Source organism: Acipenser ruthenus, chromosome 13 (genome assembly GCF_902713425.1).
Source record: "Acipenser ruthenus chromosome 13, fAciRut3.2 maternal haplotype, whole genome shotgun sequence".
Lineage (NCBI taxonomy): Eukaryota > Metazoa > Chordata > Actinopteri > Acipenseriformes > Acipenseridae > Acipenser > Acipenser ruthenus.
This window is the reverse complement of record NC_081201.1, coordinates 39,079,587-39,106,040: the sequence shown is the minus strand read 5'-3', so window position 1 is coordinate 39,106,040 and position 26,454 is coordinate 39,079,587. Positions and strand designations below refer to the sequence as shown.

Below are 26,454 nucleotides of genomic sequence, written 5' to 3'. Positions count from 1 at the left end.
AAATAAATAAATCCAAGAAAAGTTTGCCAAAAAAAGAGTCCACGATGCATGTTGTACATGGGAACAGACTCTAATCAAAGGCTGTAAAGTCCCTGTTTTTATTAAAATAGAACCAGGGTCTTTGACCCTTGAGTCACAGTTAAGGAATGTGAATTTCTGTTCCAAGTAGCAGCAGCAGTGGACATCTAACTGCTGAAAAGCCTGCTTTTATAGAATAGCTTTTATGTTTTGGGGTTATGTGTGCATGTTTTGGGGTTATGTGTGCGTGTTTCATCTGTTCTTATTGGGAATGACATTTTCAAAGGGAATTCAAGAGGATATTAATATAAAATAAGCAGAGTCCCATTTAGGATGCTGGATTTATTTTTCTCTTGGCCTTTTTGGTTTATTTGGACGTTATACTCATGAACAAAGAGAGACTTATACGACTACAGTTAAGTATGTGCTCTTAACCACAGATATCCACCAGTTCACCTGAACCAAAGGCTGCGATTTCAAGATAGTTTTCTGTAAGCCTTAAAGAAGGCACCTACAGTTTCATATCAAATTTTCTTTTTTCTTTTTTCTTTTCAAACTACATTGTACAGTATATAAACTTTCTATAGAGAAGTACTGTATGTTCCATTCTATTTTTCAATTGTACACAAAGGTTTCCGTATGTCACACTTAGACAGCTGCATTGCAATCTGGTGGTTCACTGCAGCAGCTTGGAAGCACTCATTTTTTTACATGAAAATACCACAAAATATCACAGGCAAGACAGCTCATAACATTGGGCTTGGACAGGTTTTACAACCTGATATCCCTCTGACTGATGCAAGTGACAGCCTTAAGCCCAACCCTATTGGCAATTAAAATAAAAACACACTTCTCCAAACTGTTCATTATGTGCTGGCTCATTTGGGTAAATCATTATGTCACTGTATCAGATCTTGCTGTTGATTAAGAGTAAGCATTGAGAAGTAAGCTGACACTCCAATTAAACATTTGCAGGGCTTTCAAAGGCTGATATAACATTGTGGAAGATAAAAAAAGGAAACACATTACAAGAGTGCATTTTTTAGTATAAAACATTTGCTTCCTGTTTGAGGAAAGATATCATGCAGTATTCTAAGATTCATGATCGTATCTTGCATACGTTTCCCCAGTGCAATTTTAATGACATCCTACTGCTAGACTAATAGATTTCAGTTAATCTGGTAAAGTTCTCTATAGGGAAGTGGAGGTCAGGTATTGGGAAAATGCAGGATTACCCAGGGAATAGAGAAATGCATGTTACCCAGAGAATAGAGAAATGCATGTTACCCAGAGAACAGAGAAATGCATGTTACCCAGGGAATAGAGAAATGCATGTTACCCAGGGAATAGAGAAATGCATGTTACCCAGGGAATAGAGAAATGCATGTTACCCAGAGAACAGAGAAATGCATGTTACCCAGGGAATAGAGAAATGCATGTTACCCAGAGAATAGAGAAATGCATGTTACCCAGAGAATAGAGAAATGCATGTTACCCAGGAATAAACATGTGAAATGAGCCGTCATTGCTCCATGGCTGTTGTGCTGTATAGCTGCACTGCTTGGTAGAGACCACGATAACAGCATGTCATGATGTTACAGGTTAGAAAGCTCCTGCGGTATAGGAAGGTGTCACTTGATGGTTATAAATCGCTTCTCTCCTACAGTCCTCAAGCCCAAAGCTGGCTGTGTTTTCAGAATGCTAATTATTAAACTTTTACTCTGTCGTTCAAGGCTGAGCAAACATTTTGCCTGCCTACTCAGGATTTCTGTTTATCACAACACATTTTTGCCCTCTAAAGTTTCCCATTTTCATGATCCAAATTTCTGACCTCTTGGTAAAGAATGGTGTGTCCTGTAGTTTATTCTGCATACCAAGCTAAACATTAGGAAGGGGGCTATGGACTACATTTCTAAAATAATCTGTGTTTCTTTCTTTCTTTCTTTCTTTCTTTCTTTCTTTCTTTCTGTTAACACAAATGTTAGTGGTTGTAAATAAATAAAGCGTCATTTTTGCTTATCTAAGGTTTCCTAAAATATTGCTATCTTCGTACAGTGTAACCTGTTAACGCAATGATATGGTGACAACTGCAGTTTGTTTATTATTACTGCAATGTCTTCCTTTCTATTAATTCCACACATGGGGAAGTTGAATCACAAGCAGATGCAGAGTTCTGTTTCCATGACCCCTTGAAACCCACAGCGCTCTTGGAGTAGAAAAGTAGAGATTCTGGTAGGAGAATCCCACGGAATGGAAAAAAAGTCATATTTTTTGTTGACCTGCTTGGAGAGTAGAACAAGTAAGACACACAGTAAAGAATGATTCCAAGCAACTGGCCTTAGTCACTGCCTGGAGAACCCACATGGGACCTGCAAGGCCAGTAATGGAGAACATGTGACTCTTACTGGCTATTTTTAGACCATTCCCACTCCAGAAGATCACAATTGATGCAGTTTTCCTCATGTACACAAGACTCATGATATAATGACTCCTGCCAGGACCCCCTTGTAAATGAGATGCACGTCTCAAAAAAAGGGTTCTCTATCCGCGTAAATAAATACATTGGAATTTGAAATTTAAATTTACAGGAGATGTAGTTTATTCCCTCTCTGCAACTATAATAACTGTGAGTGAGTACATACAAAATAAAGGGGGGGGGGGGGGATTCCTCAGAGGAGATCTGGTGCTACCACTGCAAAGAGCTGGGGCACCAGAAGAGGAAGAGCCCCAAGCTCATCCAGAGAAAAACACACCTACCCCCAGGGCAGTCCAAGAGTCCTGTAGCAGGGGGCAAGAAAACACCTACACCCCTCCCAACTACATCAAAAGTGGGGAAGGGAGAGAGAACCTCTGAAGTGGCCGGATCTTCTGCACCACCTGATTGTGGGCAGGGAGGGAAGCTGCTGATGGGGCAATACCTTCTCAGAGGAAAAAGAAGAGTAAATCATCGGGGGGGGGGGGGGGGAGCAAGCAGGGGGTAACAAAGTTCTTGGCTCTACCAAGGCAAGAGACCGCCTGGTGAATCTGCTCCTGGGTCTTGGTAGACTGGCCATCTACAAGACCATGAAGTGCAAGATCACCAGGGGAGGGTCTCTGACTGCGGAGCCATGTTCAGGGCCCTGGTCCTATCAAGATCACCGGGGAGGGTCTCTTTGACTGCAGAGCCATGTTCAGGGCCCTGGTCATATCAAGATCACCAGGGAGGGTCTCTTTGACTGCAGAGCCATGTTCAGGGCCCTGGTCTGGTCCCGGGTTATTTTAGAGCACGCCCATGCGGAGTCCGCTGGTGACATGATGGCTTTTGTCGACCAGTGGGCTCTAAACGGCGTGCTCTGCACCACCCTCTGTGGTTCGTTGTTACAAATAAATATTGAATCTAGTTCCTTTTAAAACCGTCTTTGTTTTGTTTAAATTTGGTTAAATACCCATCCCTGTTAGCGGATATGTAAATAGCACTACGATTACAACTGCTACTACTAATAATGATGTATTGTGTTCCATGCTGTGTGACTCACCATGCTGTGAGCAACACCACCACAGAGATAATTAAACACACCTTTTCCTTCTCTGGTGTCGTATGAGTAAGTAATCATGAGACATCCTCAGGTAAGTTGTCTGCAGACAGTTCTGGAATTTCCCCATAGTTTCTGGGGTACAGACTGCTTATGAGACAGTAACTCTGTGTGTGTGTGTTTGAAATGGACAGTCTATATACAGTGTGCTGAAAATCTTTACACACAGAAGCTTGTAGAACATATTTCAACAAAGTACGGGAGTTTTTCAGTTCAGGTTTAAAATAACAGAAAATGATTATTTCACAGTGAATATTGCACCTTTTTTGCATTTTGTAGTATATCCTAATCCATTTCTCTGGTCCTTACAAAGTTGCACTTTTTGCATTACTACGTATGTTTCATTCTTACAGTTATTTCCCAAGTATACCAAACCCCCTTAGGCTACTTAATAAAGAGTTAAGACACTTTATTTTTTATTTATTTATTTTTTTGCTGAAAGATTTGTGGGAATTTTGTGGCAAAACAATTACTATACTCAAAAGAAGTCGTCCTGAGAAAGGGGGAAAAAAGCGCTTTCACTTTTGTTCAGTTATAGTATTTGTGTTTCTCTCGTATGATCATATCTTTTGGTGTATAAGAATATTAAAGGAATGTATAAATTAAATTGCGGCACAGTAAATAAAAATCGTGACAAGGTGAACTTGCCTCATGTTTTGTAGTAGTTGATGCAGAGATGACGTTACAAGGAGGGGCTGTGAGTGGGAGAGAGCCTTCAGCGGGGTAGGTTCTTCACAGACACATCACACAGTGGAAGAGGCAGCACGGGCACAGAACGCACTGACTGATTCGGGATTGTACCATCAATAGAAAATAATAATAATAAAACATTTCAAATTGATTGGAATAGGAATTACCCTCCTTTCTTCTTGCCAGTCCTCATGGAGAAACAGAAAGGTAACAGTGACGTTTTTGACGACAAAAGCATTACGTTCGTGTTGTTGTTACATTTGCAAATGTTTTTCATTTAGGTACGATAGGCTGTTGACATATAACATGCAGCACACCGGTAGTCGTGTGTTATGTTTTGGCATCTAAAAATGCACAGAAGTAAGCAGGATCCGCGTTAACCACCCACTGTTAAAAATAATTAAAATAAATGTAGAATTAAAAAAACAAAAACATTTAGAATAAACTGGGCAAAGAGCATTGAAAGTTATTTCCGTTTTATACTCAGTTTAATTACCTGCAATTGTTGTTATTGGATGTTTCATAATATCGTTTGCCTGATGCGTTAGACAAAACAGCTTGTATCGTGGCTGGATGATTTGCATACAGTACTGTTACCTGTACTGTACTACGCTAATACACCACGATACATTTTACAGGGCTCTGACACACCCCCGTGAACCTGTCAGTTTTTCAAATTACCTTCAAGAATTTAAAAAATGCTTTGAGCAATGCAAAGTTTAGGGTTAGGGGCGATAATAGTTGCACAGCTAGCTGAACAGTGCAAACGTGAATTCCGTGGTTTTCCCAATTGAGAAAGTAAAAGTTAAGTTATACTGAAGAAACTAGTGTTCCTGTTTTTTTATTTCATTATGCATCAGTATTAGTACCATAGATAGACCAAACTAGCTGTACATTATCTGGTAGCCAGGGTGCTGTATGTGCCACTAATCCACTGCAGCTAGTTACTGCCTTCATTAGGCTCAGATCAGATTACAGAGACCACAAGCACAGGTGTATCTAATTAAGTTTATACTGTAGTTAAACCTGGAATACCTTTTTTCTGGGTACATTGATTAAAGCCTGCTTCATGAATATTACATTCTAACATTTATCAGCATATAATTCAAAACACATGGCTTCCTACCACATCCCTGCTTTTGTATATATGCCAGCACATTGCATTAATGAATGAAGATGTCCATGTTCTAGCAGTGAATTTGACAGTGCATACATTCTAAATCCTGAACTTAGCTGTGGTTAATACTCTCCTTAGATCTACATGCATGCAATTAGTTGTACCCTGATTATAAGGAGAGCAGTTCTTTTCTGTTGCTGGTAGTAAATGAATGGGAGTCCCTGGTGGACTAATCCCAGGAAACGGCAACCAGTAAAACTGATGAAAAGGAACTGGACCCTGTTTTCTTGTGTGGGTCATTTATTTCGTGCAGTGCTAGTTCTAGCAAGCCTGAACAGCATTTAAATCACAGCAGGGTTGCAAGCCAGCAGCATCTCAAGTCTTCTTTTCATTCCCCCAGGGGGAGAAGTAGGCTGAGTTCACACAGGCAGCAGGATGCTGTGTGAATCGGGAGCCTGGTATGTTGTGTGGTTTTTAACTCATCATGGGCTGTGAAAAAAAATAAATAAAAAAAAAACGATTTAATTACTGTAGCTGGAAATAGATCTGTATGTTGTTTCTTTGATATTGTAACGTGTTCGTTTTCATTTCAATAGACACCCTAACCCTAACCCATTATTTACTTCAAACGTAAAGCATGAAATCCTAGAGGTGGTTGTTCACGAAAGCCAGTTAAACCGGCGCTGTATTTCCTTTTCCGCACACTTGATAAGAAACAGGGCATGATTAACAGCAGCAGCCTTCACGTCTCAAAGCCCTATGATGCGCATGGAGAGGTCATGGTTGAAACCTTCAGCTGCACTGCTCTGTTCTTCCATTAGGAAGATTGCATCTTGGTTACCCCTTGTGTGTTTTTCAAGAGACATTCCTCTGCAGAGTGTAGGTGACATCAGTCACAAGCACAGGAAATGGAGTTGCGGGGTAACTACAGCTGGAGGAACACACTTAAATAATTATCACAGCAGTTGGAGATGTTGGTGAAAATGTACAGCTTTCGAATTGGTTCCGGTGAAAAGGTGCTGTACATGATACTGTAAAGATTAACACACACACACATACACACGCTCGCACGCATGCACACACACACACGCACGCATGAACACACGCACGCACACACACTCACACGCACACACTCACACGCACACACACTCACACGCACACACACACACTTGCACACACACACACACACGCATGCATGCACACACACACTTGCACACACACGCACTCACACGCATACACACACACACACACATGCACACACACGCACACACACACACACACACACACACACGTCAAGCCATCGGCTGCTGTTTATAACCACTACAATGAATTAAGACTTCGTCTCCACTGTCGAAAATGAAAACAACAAAATTCTCATTCAATTTTACATGTTGAAATATAGAGACCCCGGCAAACAGAAACAGACATGCGTTTATTAAGTGGATCTGTGTTCAAACCGCATTGGATTAGCAGCTAGTTTTATAAAGGACATCTATTTTGGAAAAATTAAAACAGCTTCCAAACCCAGATTATGGGGTTGAAGTTCAGAAACTTGAACAAAGTCAGAGTGCTTTTTTTGTACTAATTTTATGATCCTCTCTGGTGCTGTTTGCATTAGGGCCAACATTGCTGTTGTCAGCGCCTCTTGTTCACCAGCTGTCGGAAACACAACTTAGAGGGCTGGTCATGCTGTAATGCAATGGTGAATCACAACGGGCAGGAATGCCGAAACCTCGCTGATTTCAAGGGATGTTTTGAGCTGACCTTACCACTGGATAAGTCAGCTCTGTTAGAATGGGAATGCTTATTAGAAGCACCTCTGTTGATTGTAGCAGTGTGGTGTTTTGTACACTGGAATCTTTAGACAACACATTTCTCATTTCAATCACGTTTCCTGCTATCCTGAGACCTTACAAATCAGTTCTTCTTTTCAAAACAATATAAACGACTGTATGAACACATACTTTGAAGATTAGCTGTTCCCCAGATTCAAAAAATGTTAGCTCCTTTTTCCTGCTATCTTGTTACCGACCTGCAAAATAATCCTGCAGTTACAGTCCCTTTGGGACTAATACAGCAGACTAGGTTAGCTGTATAAAGAGCAGAAGTCCAGCAAACAAGCAAGGAACAAGAGGCATCTTGGGCTAGCATGCATAGCTAGCAAGAACCTACAATAAGGCACTTTTCTTTATTTTTGTAAATGCACTCTGCTGAATAACTGGACCCACTACCAACTAATAGAACAATGAATAAATAAATACATTGTGATCAAAGCTTTCAAATCTCAATCTATTGCGATTTTTAAATCATTAAAATAGGGCTGTTTGTGTACCACCATTATAAAAACCAGAAACTCTGAACAGTGCATGTGTGCACTGAAATAGTACAGCATATGAGCAGATTTGCAAAGCGTACAGTCAGAGTTGGGAACAAGTTGCATACCCCAGGCAGGATCATGTCGTGACCAAAACCCTGCTTTGCCTGCCCACTATAGTAGGTGAATGATGTGTACGACCTTTACTCAGGAAGGACATGCTCTTGATGGTCCCGCAGTTTTCAGGACAGAATCACCGAAACCCTTCATTTTGTTTCCTTACTTCACAGGCGCGTCATTCATTTGGTTTATCACCTTCTTTTCTCATTTTTTTTAACAAGCTTCAGACACTCAAGTACATATGAATGCCAGCTTTGTTTTGCTTGAGGGAGCCCAAGCCACTTACGTCACTACTTTAGGCTTTCAAATCTTCTGAGCAGGATGCATTGAAATATCACACAAGGGGGGATTGCAAATGTCATGATGCTCAGATGTGGTTAGATAGAGCTGGAACATGGTAGTTCAAAACACAACAAGAACCGAATGTGGCAGATAAACTGGAACCCTAACACAATGAACAAAAGGGTTATTTCATGAAAAAAAACACAGTGATTCAAGAAAATATCTGGGGTGGGGAGTGGGGTGTATTGTTAAATACAAATATTTACCAACATAAATACAAAACATTGTATTAAAGATAAACTAGGCCCGTATATATTGGGAATCAACTTGGCTGAAAGCCAGCCACAAATCACTGAGCACATTTACTGTGGAAGAGATAACTTCCGAGGCACATCTGTCTCAGAGGGAGATGTCAGTATAGAAGTGAACTAAACAGGCAGAGAATTTCATACAGTACAGCATCCTGCTTTAAACTGGCACCATACTGTCTGTGGCTGGTTTGCTTGGGACAAGAATCTTGTGGTTGTTGGCTTTTTTTTTTGCCAACTTGTGGAGCCAACTGGCCTGATACTACTGTACACAAAGTATAATTAATGCTGAATAAACTTGTTTAAAATAGAACACAGTCTCCTTTTAGTAAGCCACTCCAGGTATAGTCAATCCATATCTCCTTCAATTCTGCTATTGTTTTTAAGATACAAGCTAACTTCCTTTGTTAGTTGACAGAGAGAAATATGTGCCAACCGCACTTATTATTCAAGGTTCTGACTGCCAAGGTTCTAGCTCCTACTCTCAAGTTCTAACTCTCAAGGTTCTAGCACCTTATTCTCAAGTTTATTGCTAACTAATGTGGGAACATTGATGTTCTTTTAATACCAAGTAAGCAGACATTTCTTCATAAACAACACTAAAAAGCCAACCATGGACACTTGGAAGAAATTAGCAGCATTGTAAGTAACAAAAGGTGGTGCGCATTTTAAATTTACTTTCTGTGCAGAAAACACGGAAAAAAAAAAAAAAGTTTATGTTGGAAAGAACCTGGCTTCGGCATCTGGTACCGTTTTTCCCTGTAGACAGTGCAGAGTTATTGGAGCGAGTATAGAGAGAAGACTGAAGCCCCATGCTGAATTTAACACAGTTTATTGGGGCTTGATTAAACTCAACTTACTGGGGCTACTGATTCTCTGCCTTTGAACTTCTCACATGAAAAACACGCAATTATATCATGCCTCATGCAGGCTTACAGTGAAAAACAATGATGGGATAGAGGTTGACCTGTCTGAAGATTGTCGTGGCACCTCCAATCAAAAATAAAAATGATATAGGAATGAAAGTGATATGGATCTGTTAGTCGCAGACAGGTTTGAATTGGGTGTCCTCAGTTAGAGGCTCACCCGCAATTCCTCAAGGATCAGTCAAGTCTTAAAACTGGCTTAATCTGTCTGAGTGTCTCACTCATTAACTTGGTAGTGAAATTACACACCCAACTTCTTGAAAATCCCTTTAAGTGCTCCGCTGGGTCAGGTTTTGCTTGCATAGTTTTCAGTATTAATACTTGTCAGTATCTTTTGCCTTTCTGAACACCTTCTCAATATTATTTGTTTATTTAGCAGACGCCTTTATCCAAGGCGACTTACAGAGACTAGGGTGTGTGAACTATGCATCAGCTGCAGAGTCACTTACAATTACATCTCACCCGAAAGACGGAGCACAAGGAGGTTAAGTGACTTGCTCAGGGTCACACAATGAATCAGTGGCTGAGGTGGGATTTGAACCGGGGACCTCCTGGTTACAAGCCCTTTTCTTTAACCACTGGACCACACAGCCTCAATATCTTGTAGACATCACACCTGCTTATTGGTTGGGCTGTTGAAGGCTGTACTGTAACTTCAGGGCTGCTTGCTCGTGATGCATCATTGCTTTTTTTTGTTTTGTTTTGTTTTTGCTTGCTTTTTCACAGTACTGGCACGTAATTGGCTAAGCCATTGAAGGCTGAAATTTTACATAGGCATTTGTTATGATAAAACAACCCCATGCTATGGATTGAGGCCACGGTAACCTACTGTTTAACAATGTGTTATTTACAGTATTTCCCTGGAAGGGCTTTTGTATGTTTCTGACAAACCTTGTTGATTTTTGAAACTATGTATATTATTTATTTGTGTATAAGGGGATTGTGCAGTGGATCCAGCCTTGTGGATAAAACCCATTGCCAGCAACAATAATATATTTTGGCTTTGTATGCAGTTTATTTTGGTAGTCTTTAATATAAAATTGCTTTAAATGCTGGCAGCTTTCAAAGATAAGAGCACTGTATTCTGGGGGTCTCCCGAGTGGCGCATCCGGTAAAGGCACTCCGCGTGTAGTGCAGGATGCGCCCTATAGTCTGGAGGTCGCCGGTTCCAGTCCAGGCTATTCCACTGCCGGCCGTGGACAGGAGCTCCCAGGGGACAGCACACCAATCAGGTCGCTCCGTTGACATAGGATATGTTATGATGCACTACGCCTTTTAATTTCTGTGGTGTATGAAATGGAAATAGTTTAAGCTGAAAAAAAACAAAACATTCCATCACTGCAGTAACCGTTCAGACTACCACAGAAGAAAACAAAGTGAAAAGGTAAAAAGTCTGGATTTATTCAGGCATCCGAGAGAAAAAAAAACAGCAAAAGAGTGTAAACAACACATTTCAGGATACTTTATATGTTGTGTATATAAAGTAATGGTTTATAATTGCAATGATTTGTTTTTAGTAGTAAATTCTAAAATAAATGACTCGGCAGGTCTCATGGTTTATTAAGGAGCTCTTATATATATAGGCTATTCACTAAAATTACACAACAGAAAAACACATCTGTTGTACAGTATACAGCTGGGACAAACTCAGATACGTAGTTTGTTAACCAGGTTTATTACAGATTTAGACCACATTTACTGTATATATAATATATGGATAAGTACTATCATTTTGTATCTCAGCCGACAAAAAAAAGTCATAGTCACCTATTTATGACTTTTCCAACAATTTTTTTTTTTTCAATTCTCTGTACGTCTTTTAAAAAATCTCCAAGCAAAAAAATGTCCCGTTGGGAAGCCAGAGAATCATTCATTGGAGACCAAGAAAACAAAAACAAACCAAAGAAAACTACCTTCCATATGCAGTACACCTTGAAAGCCATGCATATATTATAAAGAATGGCAGATGGGGGTGAAGTGGATTACTGCCAGTTATAATTGCTTTCCCCGCTATTATTTTATATATAACTGTGTATTTACAGAGAAAGATAATGAATATTATATCAACTCATAAACTGAGATACATTTCTAGGACGTGGTGGGCAACGCTGGCTACTTTATTTTTAGACTGACTGAAGTCGAGCATTCATAAAGCACTGTTTGGGGTTTGTTATGTAAGGTACAGAACGTAGCGTAACAGTTATATCCACTCACACATCTTTATTCATTTTTTTTCATGCAGGAAAAGGAGAAACTATATATCCTCAAATTTAATTAAGGTCAATTATAACAAATTAAATTGGGTAACCCAGACATTTTTTTTATCCCCATCCTAATCCTTATCCTGTTAAATGAGGTCAAATCTAAGACTAGTGAAAAGATTCCCAGAATCTTAGCATCTGGTGCTGTTTAAAGTGTGACCGCTGTCACGGTTTCCATGGTTCAGGCTACAAATATTACAATCTGTATAATAAATACTCTGAACATACAGTGTGCCTTACTAGCAAGAAAGAAATACAACATGAATGTGCCAACTTTCTTCCATTTTAGCTAACAACATCTTTAACGTAATTCTGTTTTACACACATGCTGATTTGCAAGGTTTGCAGTGAGGTCGTCTGCGTGTTGTTTGGACCTATAGTAATGAGTCACGCTTTGCACAGTTGTGCTGAGTGAGTAAAACTGCCAGTCTCGTCTGGAGAAGGATAATAGTGGCACCCTCGCGTCTGGGAGGGCTCATGGAATAGATATTATAGATATTATTTATCAGCAAAAAAAGTAACGTATTGATAAACAAGTGAGATTCAAATGTAAACACACACTATAGCCTGGAGGAAATAATAATACTGCAGTGTGTTATTACTACCCCAGTTTTACTGCAAGGCTTATTGAGGATTTAAAGGTATTGATTCATCACTTTGGAGCGAAACTAGTGTTTTAGTTGCCTGGATAATGTACTGTATAGGATGTATATATACAGTATATACAGGGTGATTACCACATCAACGCACCACATCATCGATGTGATAAACTTTTTAATCACCCTGTGTATGTGTATATGTATATGTATTCTTGTTTGCAGTATGAAAGATCTGACGTCACAGCAGTCAGCTGTTTCTTTGATTCTACACAACTCGAGCTGCCCTAATGACCCAAATAGCTAAGTGCGTTAATGGCATTGGAGAATGATCTGAGTATATATTTACTATCTGGATTGATTTTCAGTCATATCATTATGTATGTAAAACACAAAGGAATGACCCCATTCACAGAACCGATGCATCCTGTCCAAGGTCTGCTCAGTGTGTTTCTTTGTGAGTTCCCATGACGGTCTCGTCTCACATTACAGAAATAAGCAGCGGTTCTTACTTTAAAGAAAGATGCATGTGGTTGTCACCCGAGAACAATACTATTCATAAGAAAGCCTCCAGGTCTGCCATGTGGTCATTGTAAAAGGTTAGGTTTATAGAACAGCTCTTGCAGAACGTACATGGATGAGTTCTCTTTATGTTCCTTCCATACAGCTACAATCCAGAACCGGAAAATCATCTCTGAAAATCATCTTGCAGATGATACATGGCATAAATAGGCCAAAGAGTTCATGTGCTAAAGGACAATTAACGAAACACAAGGTCTGGCTGAAAGTGAAGCCAGTTCTCTTCACACATCCATCAGCTTTCTATAAGTGCAGACAGATTTGCTGTCCTGTCATGCTGAAGGCCATAGCAGGTAAATAATCATCAAGCAACTGTTTAATTGAATGCCACAGATTTCACATACATTTCTAAAATGCCATTAACCCAAACAGATCATCCTTGGCAAACAGAAGCATTCTTTGCTGTTACAGTAACCAGACGGTGATGTAAACAGCATTACAATCAGGGCCTATGGCTGTGTTGTCTCAAAAGCAGCCTCTGTATGAAATGTCAATGAAACCACAAACACCCTTCATAATCCAGGCTTCTGAAAACCCTCCAATTGTAAATACCTGGCTTTACCTTTCTGTTTGTACAGGCAAGGCAACTGGCTGAGTCATGGAAAATGACTCATATTTAGCTGCCACAGGCGAATCCACTTCCTCTCAATCTGAATAAAGTATCTATTATGAGACTCTGAGTCCTTCTTATAACTGTAGTCAATAAATTAGGGGATTGATAGCTTTGGTTTTGAGAGACCTAGGTGACCTAGGTGAAAGAGCCACACCATTATAAACATTTTAAGCATACACAGTACCACCTTATGATGATGTAGTTAAATTAACATAAAAAGAATGTACTTTATTTCTTCAATACAAAATGTCAAATGCCAACATTGTCCGGGTTTTCCACACAGCATTTCTCCCCAGTCATTATTTATGAGACGTAACAGCACATAGCATGCATATTGCACACAGTATAGGAAGTGCGCATCTAAAACACTAAATCGTCTTTTCACGCTAAAAAGCTGTGCACGTGCTTTCCATTCCTAAAAAGCCGTACTATTGCAACCCATTGTACACTAGCCTTCAGCAGCCTTTACCAAAGGAGGAGAAAAGTGACGCTTGTACCAAAAATATGTATCAATTAGCATAGCTCTCTGTTATTGCTACGGGCTACTGACAACATCAGGCTTGAGCCTAATTCATCGAGCAAGATTTGTTTTAAAAGTATGAAAACATGAAAAACAAAACTGTTAGTTCCATGAATTTGTTCAAAACGGAAAACTACTGGTGAAAAGCCTTGCACTGTCACTGTGGAATTGAGATTTACGTATTATTATTATTATTATTATTATTATTATTATAAGAACATCTTTATAAGTGGGAAATGCGGGTGGGGTATCCTATGGTAGATACACTACCGATATTTAAAAAATATACTAAACATTTTGACTGGATCGTTTTTATATCATTAACCTAAACGTTGGTATTTTAGCTCTGTTCGCTCATAGAATATGTATGTGTATAATACGTTTATAATAAATGTATATGCAGTCAAATAACGTTTACAGACAGTACACAACGCTTTCTTATGGAACGTGTGTTTTGTTATTGTATAACGTTTTTTTCGGGCTTTTCTGTTTTTCAATTATTATGATACTTATGTTGTATGTCTGGATTAATGTGTGTTCATGCATAAACATTTCTAAGCAGGGTAGCAGTTATTTAAGGTGTGGGTTTGTTATTGTCTAGTTGATCAGTTTGCCATGCATGCTTTACTGGGAAGAGTCCCTTTTCAGAAACAACACAAACTGTGCCACCCTGCTTTGCTGAGAAGGGGACAGACACAGAAATATTTTCAGTACATTCATGATGTCTGGTAGCTAACAGCTACCACTGGGCTATATCCTGAATGATAGCTCATTCATGCCAGCATTAGGGCTCCACACATTCCAAAGCTCAGGTGAGTTATGTCCTTTGCTCTTTGAGCTGTTTCCTTTGCCCTTTGCCTTTTAATATATTATGTGAGAGTTTTAAAACAAATGTGTTTGCTTGTATCTGTATATGCCCCATGCAGATTCATTAATGCAATCTACAACTGTGCAGAAATAAAACATTTGCAGACACTGCCCAAGGCATTTTACACTATTCCTCATTATACACTATTCATCTTTGAGTGTAGGGAGTAAACCCACATTGTACTTGTTGCTGGCGTATCAGTGAGGTAAAGCATGTTGTTCTGGGTTCTAGAACCTTTCAAAAACAGTAAAACCATTCCTCAGTGAAGTGGGGACTGAATGTCATTTCTGACCGCTTGCAGCTGTCTGGTTCATATGATTTTCAGAACTGTTGGTTTTGTGTGAATGAAACGAGTTTCCCAGATGTTAAAATCCATTACAAGAAGACCACATATGATTCCCCTGTACCCCCACAATCCCTTGTCATTGTCTGACATTAACATTTTAAATACATTGCTTCCTGTAGAAAAGTCATATTTTTGATAACACATTGCTATTTCCGTTATTAATACATGTATGAAGTGTAAGGGATATATGAAATAAGCCTTACCAGATGAGCGTGATTCCAAAGCCATGTTTTTTTTTGTTTTGTTTTTTTGCTTGAGTGAGTTAGAAATTGGCTTATTTTCCAAAGCTACAGTACATGTGATGACAGCATCTTGGTCCCAGAGACAGTGGAAAAGAATAGGGAGTGATAAGCCAACTTGGGACGCTGTAACTCCACAGTGGAGAACTTTGGAAACCCCACCCAGGTTTCTAATACTAGCAGTGCATCATTTTCAATAGGTGATGTGCATTCTGTCAATTAATGGCACAAGGCAGAAGCATTGCAAAAGGTAGTATCTGGTGGGAAAAAATGGTGTACTTGACTTAGTGGCTTTTTTAAATGTCATTGAGCGAGTAAGGTAGGCACTCTGCTAATAAATAAATAATAAATAATAATAATCACTCTGTGTAGAACATAGGCTGTGGCATACAAAGTGTATCAGTCTTACACATGCGGCTGGTTTGTTTTCCATTGCAAAGAAAAATGCATAGTCATCCAAATCATTGTACTTTAAGGGGAACCCAGAAATTAACATTCAGGAAAAAAATGTGCAAAGAGTGCACTGCAGTTAAAACTTGGTAAATCGGTCCCTATTCAAAAGGGTCCTGAAATCAAATGAGGTCATCAGATCAGGGTTCAGGTAAGAAATAGGACATGAAGCCACTGGTCTAAGACAGTCTACTACCAGATCTGTTGTATTCTGTTAGATTTCAAGCACGCAGTAAGCTTTTTGTACAATAATTCACACAGACTGTGTTGTTGTGTAAAGGCTAAGTACAGTAGATTTCAGTCAGGGCAGGAAGATAAGACATGCAGGTTCTGTGAACGCTCTGAACCATAGGGACTGCTGGCATTAGTGGCATTTGGATTGTTTGCAGAATAGGTTTTTTTTTTTTTACTTAAATGTATTTGTGTGTTCTGAAACACCTAATTGTTGGAATTGAACATCTACAGGAAATTGCTATACAGGAGGGATGCTTCAAGGCACTACAACTCAACTGCTTGTGAATAAAGGATACCAAGTACAGTATAGTTAACCTTAGAAGAGTAGGAATGGTATACAGGCTGGTACTTTTAATTCAAAGTATGAAGAATGCTAAATTACACAGGATACTATCTTTAATTCAGATACAGTACAGTATGCATCTCTGTTAAGAGCCTCTACCACTCAACCATCAGCCTCTTGAAGAGAATATTGCACGTACTGCACTGCATTTAAAGTCTCATGAAACACAAAACATCTACAAAACATCTTTTAAAGATCTTTTGTGAGGGGGAATAGAACCCCTGCAGGTTCACGAAAGGGCGAGGGAAACAAAGAGAGCTTCTTATTGGCTACAGACGGAGAAGTCGGCTCTGACCCCAGTCAGGTCTGCGTGGGCTGGCTTGGCAATTTTTTCAACAGTGTTCCCATTCATATACTGTACCAGCCACACCAGCCTATGCATTCTGAACTTTCAGCAAATCCAGTTAAAAAATGTAGCTAGCGTTTCGGGGCAACAGATTTTTTTTTGGATTTTTTATTTTTTTGGAAAAGGCAGCAGGAGTTCTGCCCAACGCCCCCCCCCCCCCCCCCCCAAAGGAAGGAGTATAGAGTGTTCACAAAAAGAATGGACTGAAAGTCCGTTGTGAAAGAAGGCACTTATTGTGATCATAGACTTGTTGCTCTCGGGCCCAGTTTTTATTATTGAGAAGCAGCGTTGCAATGAGTCTCTTTGTCTTCAACACTTTTGAATAGAGTTTACTGTATGTTCCTGTTCTGATGCTTCAGGCAATGTAACTGCAGCGCTGAACATTTACAAGAAACAAGTGCACTGAGATCCAAAGATGCAACAGCTTTTATTTTATAAGGTGGTCTCTTGTTATATATTCTTCACAGATTACAGAGCTTCTGCTATAGCGTTAAATAATATATTAATCTCACATAGTAACCAAGTGTAGGTATGAACACTTAAATTAGATTTTAAATATATTTTTGCTACATTAAAGAGTTGTTTTGGACAAGATTGGTGGTTCTGGGTGCAGGATTACTTGAGAAAGATGACTGAGTTAGGTTCAGCACATGCTCATTGACTTCCTGGCTTCTGGTTATCAAGGAGTCATGTATCAGAGAAAATCACAGACTGTGCAAAAACATTGATATCTAATATTGTATGTGTTATATAAGTTGAATTCTGTTGAAGATCCCAGTCTTTGATCATTGAGGTAACCATAGGGCTGCGAGCAACTGCATCAAAATCACTTCCTTCCTGCTGTCTGATACCTTTCAGGTGTAAAACACTGCAAAGCATGGGGAGGGGCCATTTTTTTCTTTCTAGATCTATAAAGTCTACCTTGTGAACATGTGGGTGAATTTGAAAGACTAAATATAAACGGTTTATTGTCAAGAGGTTTCCAACAGATCTTTCTTAAACGACATTGTCTGCAGTTTGAAAGTTCAATAAGTTCACCCGTATTCATAAGGACATATTACATGGAGGCCAACGTGCAAATGTCAGCCTCATATTTTGTTTTGCATCTAGATGTTTGACGTGAAATCACTCGTTGGACTCTGATAATGTTACTGTGAAGTGGTAGGTACTGTAAATACAGCACAGGAGGTGTCTGACAGCACACCAGGGCTGCACCCCATTCATAGACCAGTTAAACAATACAGAGATGCATTGTATACTGCTGTCAAGATAAGAACAAGCCATTTAATGATAAGAACAAGCCATTTAATGATAAGAACAGATTATTTAATAATATGTTCTTCTTGTTTCAGTGTTGGATCAGATGCTTGCAGAACTGGAGGAATTTTTAAAAATCCTGGACAAGGAAAACCTTAGCAGCACTGCTATCGTGAGGAAATGTCTTCTGTCAGAGCTGCTACAGACATATATGAAATCTGACGGTTAGTTTTACTATGCTGCTGGGGATCTGGGACTGTCAGTTTAAAAAAGAGACGTTTTAATTAGACGGGATTATGCAGAGGATGGGGGGGGGGGGGTGCAGCAATATTGATAAAAAATAAATAAAAGTTCAAGTAATGATGAAAAACAATACCAGGACAACTGGTATTGCTGCAGCTTTAGACAAAGCCTTTTTGCAGGAGAGCAATTCAGTGTAGGCGGTGGAGGACTCAGAGTATCAGTATCTTGTAAAAACCCTGTATGTGACAGGTGACATTAAAGAACAGAAAAAACATGTCAACAGCATCAGCATAAGGCATCCATACAAAAGAGAAAAAAAGAATAATTTCAGGTCAAATCGTAAGTGAACTTTTTTCTAATGGTGTCTCCTGCAGGTTGTGATGAGGAGTACATCTACATGAACAAGGTCATCATCAGCGGCGAGAACCAAGAACAGCTCGTATTTGAAAGAGGTAAGAAACATAGAGGCGAAAAATCCTTAGACGTTTTCAAAACTATTTTAAATAAATGTCATTAAGGAAAGATTTTGTATAGATGTTTTGTTGGTTTGTTTGATAGATGTATTAATTCAGAAACCAATATAGTCAGGAGAAATTGTTCTTCTTTCCCCTCATGTAAGATAAAGATGAAAGCCGGTGTTTCTTGGTAAAAACGTGGTTTCTGTAAAGTACGCAAGCAATTCTTTGTAAACTCATTCTTATTCAGTGGCTGAGTACCCTATTACATTTAACCACACGTAAAACCAAAAGAGAGAAGACAAAGTATTCAATAAGCGCTCTGAAGTTTGATTAGAAACCAGAGAACTGTTTCATAAAACACAAAAATGTTATCTGCTTGTTCTCAGCAGCCGTATTAAGAGATCTGTGTAAGGGAAACATGGAACCAAAAAAACATATAATTTCCTTCAATGATTTTGTTTAGCAACACATTCTCGTGTTCATACATATATTCAGTGTATAATCTAGAATACTTTATATTTTTGTTTTAGTTTTTTTTTTTTTAGAAAACAATTATCCAAAGCATATCTAAGTGTATTACATTATGGTGTTTAGTTATGGACGTTGCATTTTGCAAGAATTGTATTAACATACACAGAACCCTTTATTTAAGCTGTGTGTACCAGGAAGATGCTGTCACTTTATTATGGTAGCCATGGTCTATGCCTTGTTTGTGTCCACGCAGTGGAAACTGATTGTGGTATACACCGACACACAGTAGCTGATAAGCACACTATTGACTTTCAGAGACAGCCACGTCCGCGCACTTCCTTCCACAGTTAGACATTGTCTTCTGCTGTTTTTAACACCTTCTCCTTAACCCTTCTAATCCAGCTCTTACTAACAAAAATCAAGTTAGAGCTAGAAAAAAATTAAATAATAATTGAACCTGCCGGTGCATCCAAGATTAAAACAGTCAAGAGATGTTAGATTGAGTGGACTGTCACAGATGGTTCTGGCACGTCCCTTTTGTGCTATAAGTCATTAGATCCTTTTGCATGGAAGGCCTCGGTTGCAAGCATGTGCGGTTCTTTGATGGACCCAGATTCAGTTAAAATGTGTTTGCCACTGACGATGGGAATGAGAATGTAGAGATGGGAGCCCAGCTAACAAGATTGAAGTTTTTGCAGGTATCAGGCTTTTAAAGACTGTCACCCACACCTGTGAGCAGAAACTGACTCACTGAGAGCAGAAACTGACCCAAGACCATGATCTTTGGGAAACAAATTGAACGTTTGTGAAACTGCAACACATATTGTAATGACTGTAATGTGTTTTAAAGAATATACAACCATTAGAAAATATTATTAGCAGATCTGTGTAAGGCCTGTGAGAAGGAGTTCATTGCATTGAAGCTCAGGCTGACCTGCTGAAAGTTCCAAACCTCCCTTATCAGGCAAAAGCATCTTTTTTAATTAGACTCAGAATCTCAAAACATTCTGATCCAGCGAAAGCAGAATGGCAGAATCTATGGAGCACAGTTATATGCCAAAAGCAATCAAACTAGGTTTGATTTGTAGGAAGAAAAAACAAAATTATTTAAATAAATAAGAAACCTAATATAATAACATTAAGTAAATGTATGAGCAGTCCTAAGTTTTAATATTCAAGGTTGCATTTGCTGCTAATTAAAATGAAGTAAAATAGAATTGTAGTTTATAAGAGATTGCTATATTGACGTATCTGAATTAGAACAACATGTTATAAAATAATGTAAAGTATGCACTGTAACTCTAACAGTAAACTTGCTGAAGGAATACAGCTGATGTAACCTCGTTCTCACCTGCTTGTAGTAAAAGCAGTGTTGAAAATGGCTCGTTGGTTTTGGACGATGAAGCGAGGATTTTTGATGGTCAGCGATTTAAAAGCCAAGATCATCTCTATAATGAGCAATCTCGTTAATATTAACGAACGGAAATACCTTTCGGATAACAGAAGATAGGCGTTTATCTTACAATAATCATTTTCTATCTATAACAGAAATGAATTAGAACCTGGCAGGAAGAGATGGGAATGGAAAGCGTAGGACTTGTTAATACGTTAAGTTAGATATTGGTTTGAAATAATGAGTATTGAAACATGCTTTCGATAGTGTTTCATATTAAATCAACCCTAAAATTGGCAAAAAGCAAAGGTTGTCTTAAAACCTGCTTTGACTGGATTTTGTATGAGCAGTGAAGAAGGTCAGACTTAGTTCAGTCAATGTAGCACTATGGCATTCTGGTATATTAATGCTAGCCTGTATTTAGATATAAATAACTGGACCTTCCATTAAAATCTTGAAAGATTTATCAATGGAGTAAAATAATATTACATCTTATAATGCAATTTAAAGATAAACTGTTGAAAGAACACAGTAAAAGTTTATTAGAACAGAAGCATGGCACTGACAATATTGCAACCATATTGTTGACACGTTTGCGATAATGTTCATTTGATTTAAGAATTAGTTCAGTAAACATTGATAATATAGCAGTGGTGGTATATGTTCTTCTGGGAAGAGCATAATCAAACTGTTTGTTTTTTGCACTTTCTTTTTCACCAGATGATCACAACGACTCCTTAACCAATGGGAGTTTGGGAAAACATTCACCAGCGCCTCAGAAGAGCCTGCCTGATCTTCCTCGTCCAAGACCAGTAAGTACATCAGAAATAACCATTCCTGTCGCTGGAACAACCAAGTAGCAAATGTGTTCTTTTACTCCCCTTTAAATATTGCCAACGCTTTCCTTTCAGTAACATTAATTACAATGCAATCACCCTTGCAGTTACAGATGCAAAGTACATTGTACCCACAAAACAACCTGTTAAATATTACCTACGATGTACAGTATGTGTAAATATCAGGGTTAATGAAGAGTAATTACAGTATCATCAAGGCCTGTTAAAATCCAGTGTTATCAGTGCAACAGTAGTTATAGTGCCCATGTTAATAGGGCCACCTAATGGTTTAGTGGTTGAGATACATGTACGGTATCTGGATGAAATACCATGCGTTTGAACCCCCAGCAGGACTGATATGGCTTAGATGTACAGTAAGTTCAATTGAGCATTCTGGGGCAGGCCTGTTGTGGGGGTGAGCACATTATGCAAGGTCAGTTTTTATGAGAACCAGCATTAACTGTGTGGGCCCAGCTCGGCAGCATGAATGAATCCTGGTTCTTATAATAAGGCTGTGAAATTGCATCAGGAAAGCTTAATAGTGCACTGTGTATGAATGGAACACGACAAACAAAGCAGGATTATCTGGTGACGCTTTCCATTAGGGATCGTTAGTTACACTTGATTTCATGCAGAATAAGGAATTCCCAGGAATTCTGGAAGGCATGTCTGTCAATGATGTCATTGGTGGTCAGTGAAAGATTTTTGTAGTGCATGCTTGCACAGCTACTTACAGTTTTAAACAATTTGAAATTCTATTTGATTGTTACCACATGTCCCTAGATTGAGTGATTGTATTACAAGTGTGTGATCAAGTCATGAAATAGCAATCCCTGTTTCGCTTTATACTGTATATGAAATATTTTTTACCTTAGTTTAATTATGGTTTGTCCGACGTTGGAGTTAAACTATATATTTTTTATTTTAAAAGGATTTCTGCTACAGTATCCTTTACATTTTACACCACAAAACATTTGGTACATATTTATTAAAGCAAAACATTTTCACTCTGAAAATGACTTTGAACTTCATGCAGTTTTGTTTGATTGTTTTTAGGATTTGGTACAGTGGGATGTTTTTATGCAGTGCTTTTTTGAATGAATCCGCTCGCTAAACATCCTTGCCAAAGTGGTTTCTGGTGCCCTCAAATGACAGCGAGTACACTGGCCCCAATCTGCCACCCTTTGCACCAGAGTGGAAGTAGCTGTACTTTTTTACACTTATGACTATGTGTATTTTCAACAGGCAGGTCTTTCTTTTTTAAGCTGGGTCACTTCTTTTTTTCTTGTTTTATCAATTGTCATCCCGAAAATCCCTAGCTTTGTTTTTCAATCTTCTTTTGGCAAGTTAGCTTCTTACTCATTTTGAGATCTGTTTCCTTGACAAGTAATGAATAATTCATTTAACTTCCTAGTCAGATTGAAAGAGACCTGCCTGCCTGTCTGTCTGAATCCATCATTCAGTGTTTTGATGTAATTTGTCATGCTTTTTAAGGTTGCCAGCAGTCCTTTATCATCAGGGACAGCTGATATTTTAATAAGCTATTTCCTGTCTTGTATTGTACATGTCCAGTGCCATTACTCAGTACTGGAAATATTAAATATAAAAAAAAAAAGATTGGAATTTGAATGATTCTATTTCAATTATAAGGCACTGCAGTTATTCATATTGCTTACTTTGCTTAATACAGCACCATTGAATGTAGTGTAATTACATTGCCATGGAATATTATTTGCGTAAGCACAAGTAGTACTGTGCTTTTAAACGACAAGCACAGCAAATGTAGTGTTATTTTACAACTAAATGTAAAAGAATTGTTCATTAATAACCAATTTTGTTTATTTTCAATCATTCAATGACAAGCATATATCTATTAATAGTGAGCCTGTCATACAGTAGTTATATACATATTATAGACATATATCTATTCTTGATTATATCTGCAAGATATTCCTTACGCGATACAGCCATTGCCTCAGTTAAGCAAATAAAGCACTTGAATAACTACAGTATGTGTGGCTTAGGCTTGGTTCCTTGTGAGGATTGTGGTTTGGGTTAGGTTTGCATTATTTTCTGTAAGAAGGCGTGGATGTGTCTTCTGAAGTGTTTGCACATGTAAGGATAGTTAGCTATTTAAACATGCTGGAAAGGTGGTGTTGCTAAGCTGTGAATAAAACACTGTATCTATTCTGTGCTGAGGATGCAATATTGACCAGGAGAAGTGCAGAGGTGGAGGCAATCCTCTTCTTATTGCTTGTGCATTCTTACATAGTTTTCTTGTTTTTCTTGGATGTTTGATTGTTTCTGTGGAAGCTTGTGAGGCTTTATAACTTCCACAGTATTATTTATCACCCATTGTCTTATATAAATCACGAGAATCGAAACCTACAACGTGGCATTATTTACACACATTAATGTCAGTAAAAAACATATTTCAAATCCATAAAATTACTTCTCAAGTATATGTGCATTAAAAACTAAAGCAAACGCATCTGGGGGGGTCATCTGCCTGCCCAAGTACATTGTTTCAGGTATTATCTTAGTCTGTACTCTAGGAACCTTATATTGAAGTGTCAACTCCTGCTCCACACAGTCATTTCTGTTCACTTTGCTACAGCACTGGGATTTCCATGCTGTTTTCAAGTGCCAAACACGTTGGTCCCAAAGTCCCGTTCAGAAGAATTGGAAGCAGGTGGCAGTGTTTGTATGAGTGTTTTAAAGGCTGCCCTGGCATGCTGTTACAAGAGGAACATGTGGCTTCCCTGGATACCACAGGGGCTTAACCATTGCCATGACTTTTATACTCTTCATATATATATAATGTTTTTGCCCAACATTTCGGCATGTGTAACATATCTTTGTTAAGGGAACATGTGGCGGTACTATAGGCTTTTGATGCCATGGTAACTGCACCCACTTATTCCAGTGCGGCTGCAATAAACTGCAGAGAAAGCCACTGGAATATTACTGCTCTGTTACTTTTATTGTAAAGCTGCCATTGATCTGCTTGCCCACCTTGAAGAAAGTTCATTTCATTTATTTATTTTTTTTTTTTTAAATTTAGTCGCCGCCAATTATTTTACCCCGGTTTTCACCCCAATTTAGCATGCCCAATTATTATCTGTAGCCCCGGCTCACCGCTCGCAACCCCCCCGCCGACTCGGGAAACGGAGGCTGGAATACGCGTCCTCCGAAACGTGCCCCTGCCAAGCCGTCATTTTTCGCACTGCAGATCCACAGCAATGCCACCAGACCTATAGTGCCGGAGGACAACACAGATCTGGCGGCTCCGCTGCAGAGCCACAGGCGCCCTATCGGCCACAGGGGTCGCTGATGCGCGGTGAGCCGTGGATTCCCCTGCCGACCTAAGCCCTCCCTACCCGGGCAGCGCTCAGCCAATTGTGCGCCGCCCCCTAGGAACTCCCGGTCACGGTCAGCTGTGACATAGCCTGGATTCGAACCTGCGATCTCCAGGCTATAGGACACATCCTGCACTCCGCGCGGAGCGCCTTTACTGGATGCGCCACTCGGGAGCCCTAAGAAAGTTCATTTCAAAGTTGCCTCACATATATAATAATAATTATTAACTGACTTACTCCTTAATGTGCTTCTTAAAGACAGATTACATCATCTACAGTATAGGCTAATAATAAGCCAGCATTTGTTAAATAAATAGGTTTGTTTTGCTTCGTTTGCTCCTTATAAAGATCAGAATGGACATGAGGTTCCATTTCTCTATCAGAATGTATTATGAGTGGCAGAGTTGAATGCCTGGTACTGTTCTTTCGATAGTGTTCTGAGTGCCTGTCGTGCTGTTTAACTGCACAAGCTCCAGTCTTAACCACTGGAGGAACACAAGGAATTGAGCGCTTGTTCAAACGGTTTCTTCTTGAAATACATTTGAGAGTTTCTCAGATTTCATGAGGAAACTGATCATTTGAATGACCAGATCCAACCTGTCAGTACATTGTAAACCCTGTTTTGTGCACCTCACTACGAAAGTTAGCATCATTTTCATTCGTGGGACACCTATGTCCCTTGTACCATAAATGGTGAATAGTAAAGCTAGTTTCAGTTGTAAATCCAGCGCTAAGTGGTTTGTAAATAACATTGAAGTGATATATGTGACGTTACAAAAACAGTATTATCGTTGTACCCTATCCTTCAGAGAAACTAGAGCAAGGGTGTAAGTGTCTTCAGAAAAATAAAGCCCTGGTTATTTGTGTTTCACTTTGTAATAACGTATTTGTTGCTGAAATGTAGCCTTTCCCAGCCTCTGTGTGTTTATGTTGCAAAGAGGTCTTGGCAGTGGAGACAGGGATTTTCCACTTGTTGAAGACTTTTCAAAGGCTGTTTTTTATCTTTATTTGTGCCTGTCTCCTTATCCACTTCCTTGGCATATATTTCATGTTAAATAAAGAGGCAGCCTCTGTTTGAAAAACGGGTAATATTTGTGGTCTAAAAGCTAGAACTTTATGAGTCTGCGTTTTCTGAAAAAGCTAGTTAAGTATGTGCTTTTAAATTAAGGCAATTGTATGCTTTTTTAAAAAAAGAAAAATATAAATAATTAAAATACACAGATACTGAATAAGTCTTCCAGACTTACACCACATATGGCTCTGAAGACCATAATTACAATACAAATGCAATAGCTTTGCACTGTTATGATCTGTTGTTCGTTTACTGTTTTATTAGAGGCCCCTTTGAAGGTGCAGTGCAGTATCTTGCATATGCTTTAAAAAAACTAAAAACTGAACAATCATGCGTCACTTATGACCAGATATTCTTGGACAGTGAAACACCTACCTACTGTAACACACAAATAATGATCTTGGCATCTGATATAGTATTCAGAACTTCTCTCCCTGAGGGAGTTGTCATTTGAGTAATTTGAGGACAGGCTGCTTTGTAATTTTGTGGAGCATTTTTAACTGACATCTACCTGTTATTTTAAATTTTCTCTTTAACTATATTGTTATGATTACTTATTCTATTTTTGTTAACTGCAAAAGTTAAGCCTAAATGTAACTCATAATTCTGCGAATATAGCCCTT

At 38.9% G+C, this 26,454-nt stretch overlaps 1 protein-coding gene across 3 annotated transcripts in view; it reads left to right on the top strand.

The window, feature by feature from the left end:
- Window positions 1–4,322: 4,322 nt before the first annotated feature.
- Window positions 4,323–26,454, top strand: part of LOC117418278 (actin filament-associated protein 1-like 2) — a 35,772-nt gene continuing 13,640 nt past the window's right edge. For all 3 annotated transcript variants that reach the window (XM_058985365.1, XM_058985364.1, XM_058985363.1), the window contains exons 1-4: window positions 4,323–4,487; window positions 18,095–18,223; window positions 18,617–18,694; window positions 21,285–21,376. In XM_058985365.1, coding sequence (XP_058841348.1) covers window positions 4,472–4,487; window positions 18,095–18,223; window positions 18,617–18,694; window positions 21,285–21,376 — 315 coding nt within the window. In that variant the 5' untranslated portion in view covers window positions 4,323–4,471. The remainder of the gene's footprint in view (window positions 4,488–18,094; window positions 18,224–18,616; window positions 18,695–21,284; window positions 21,377–26,454) is intronic.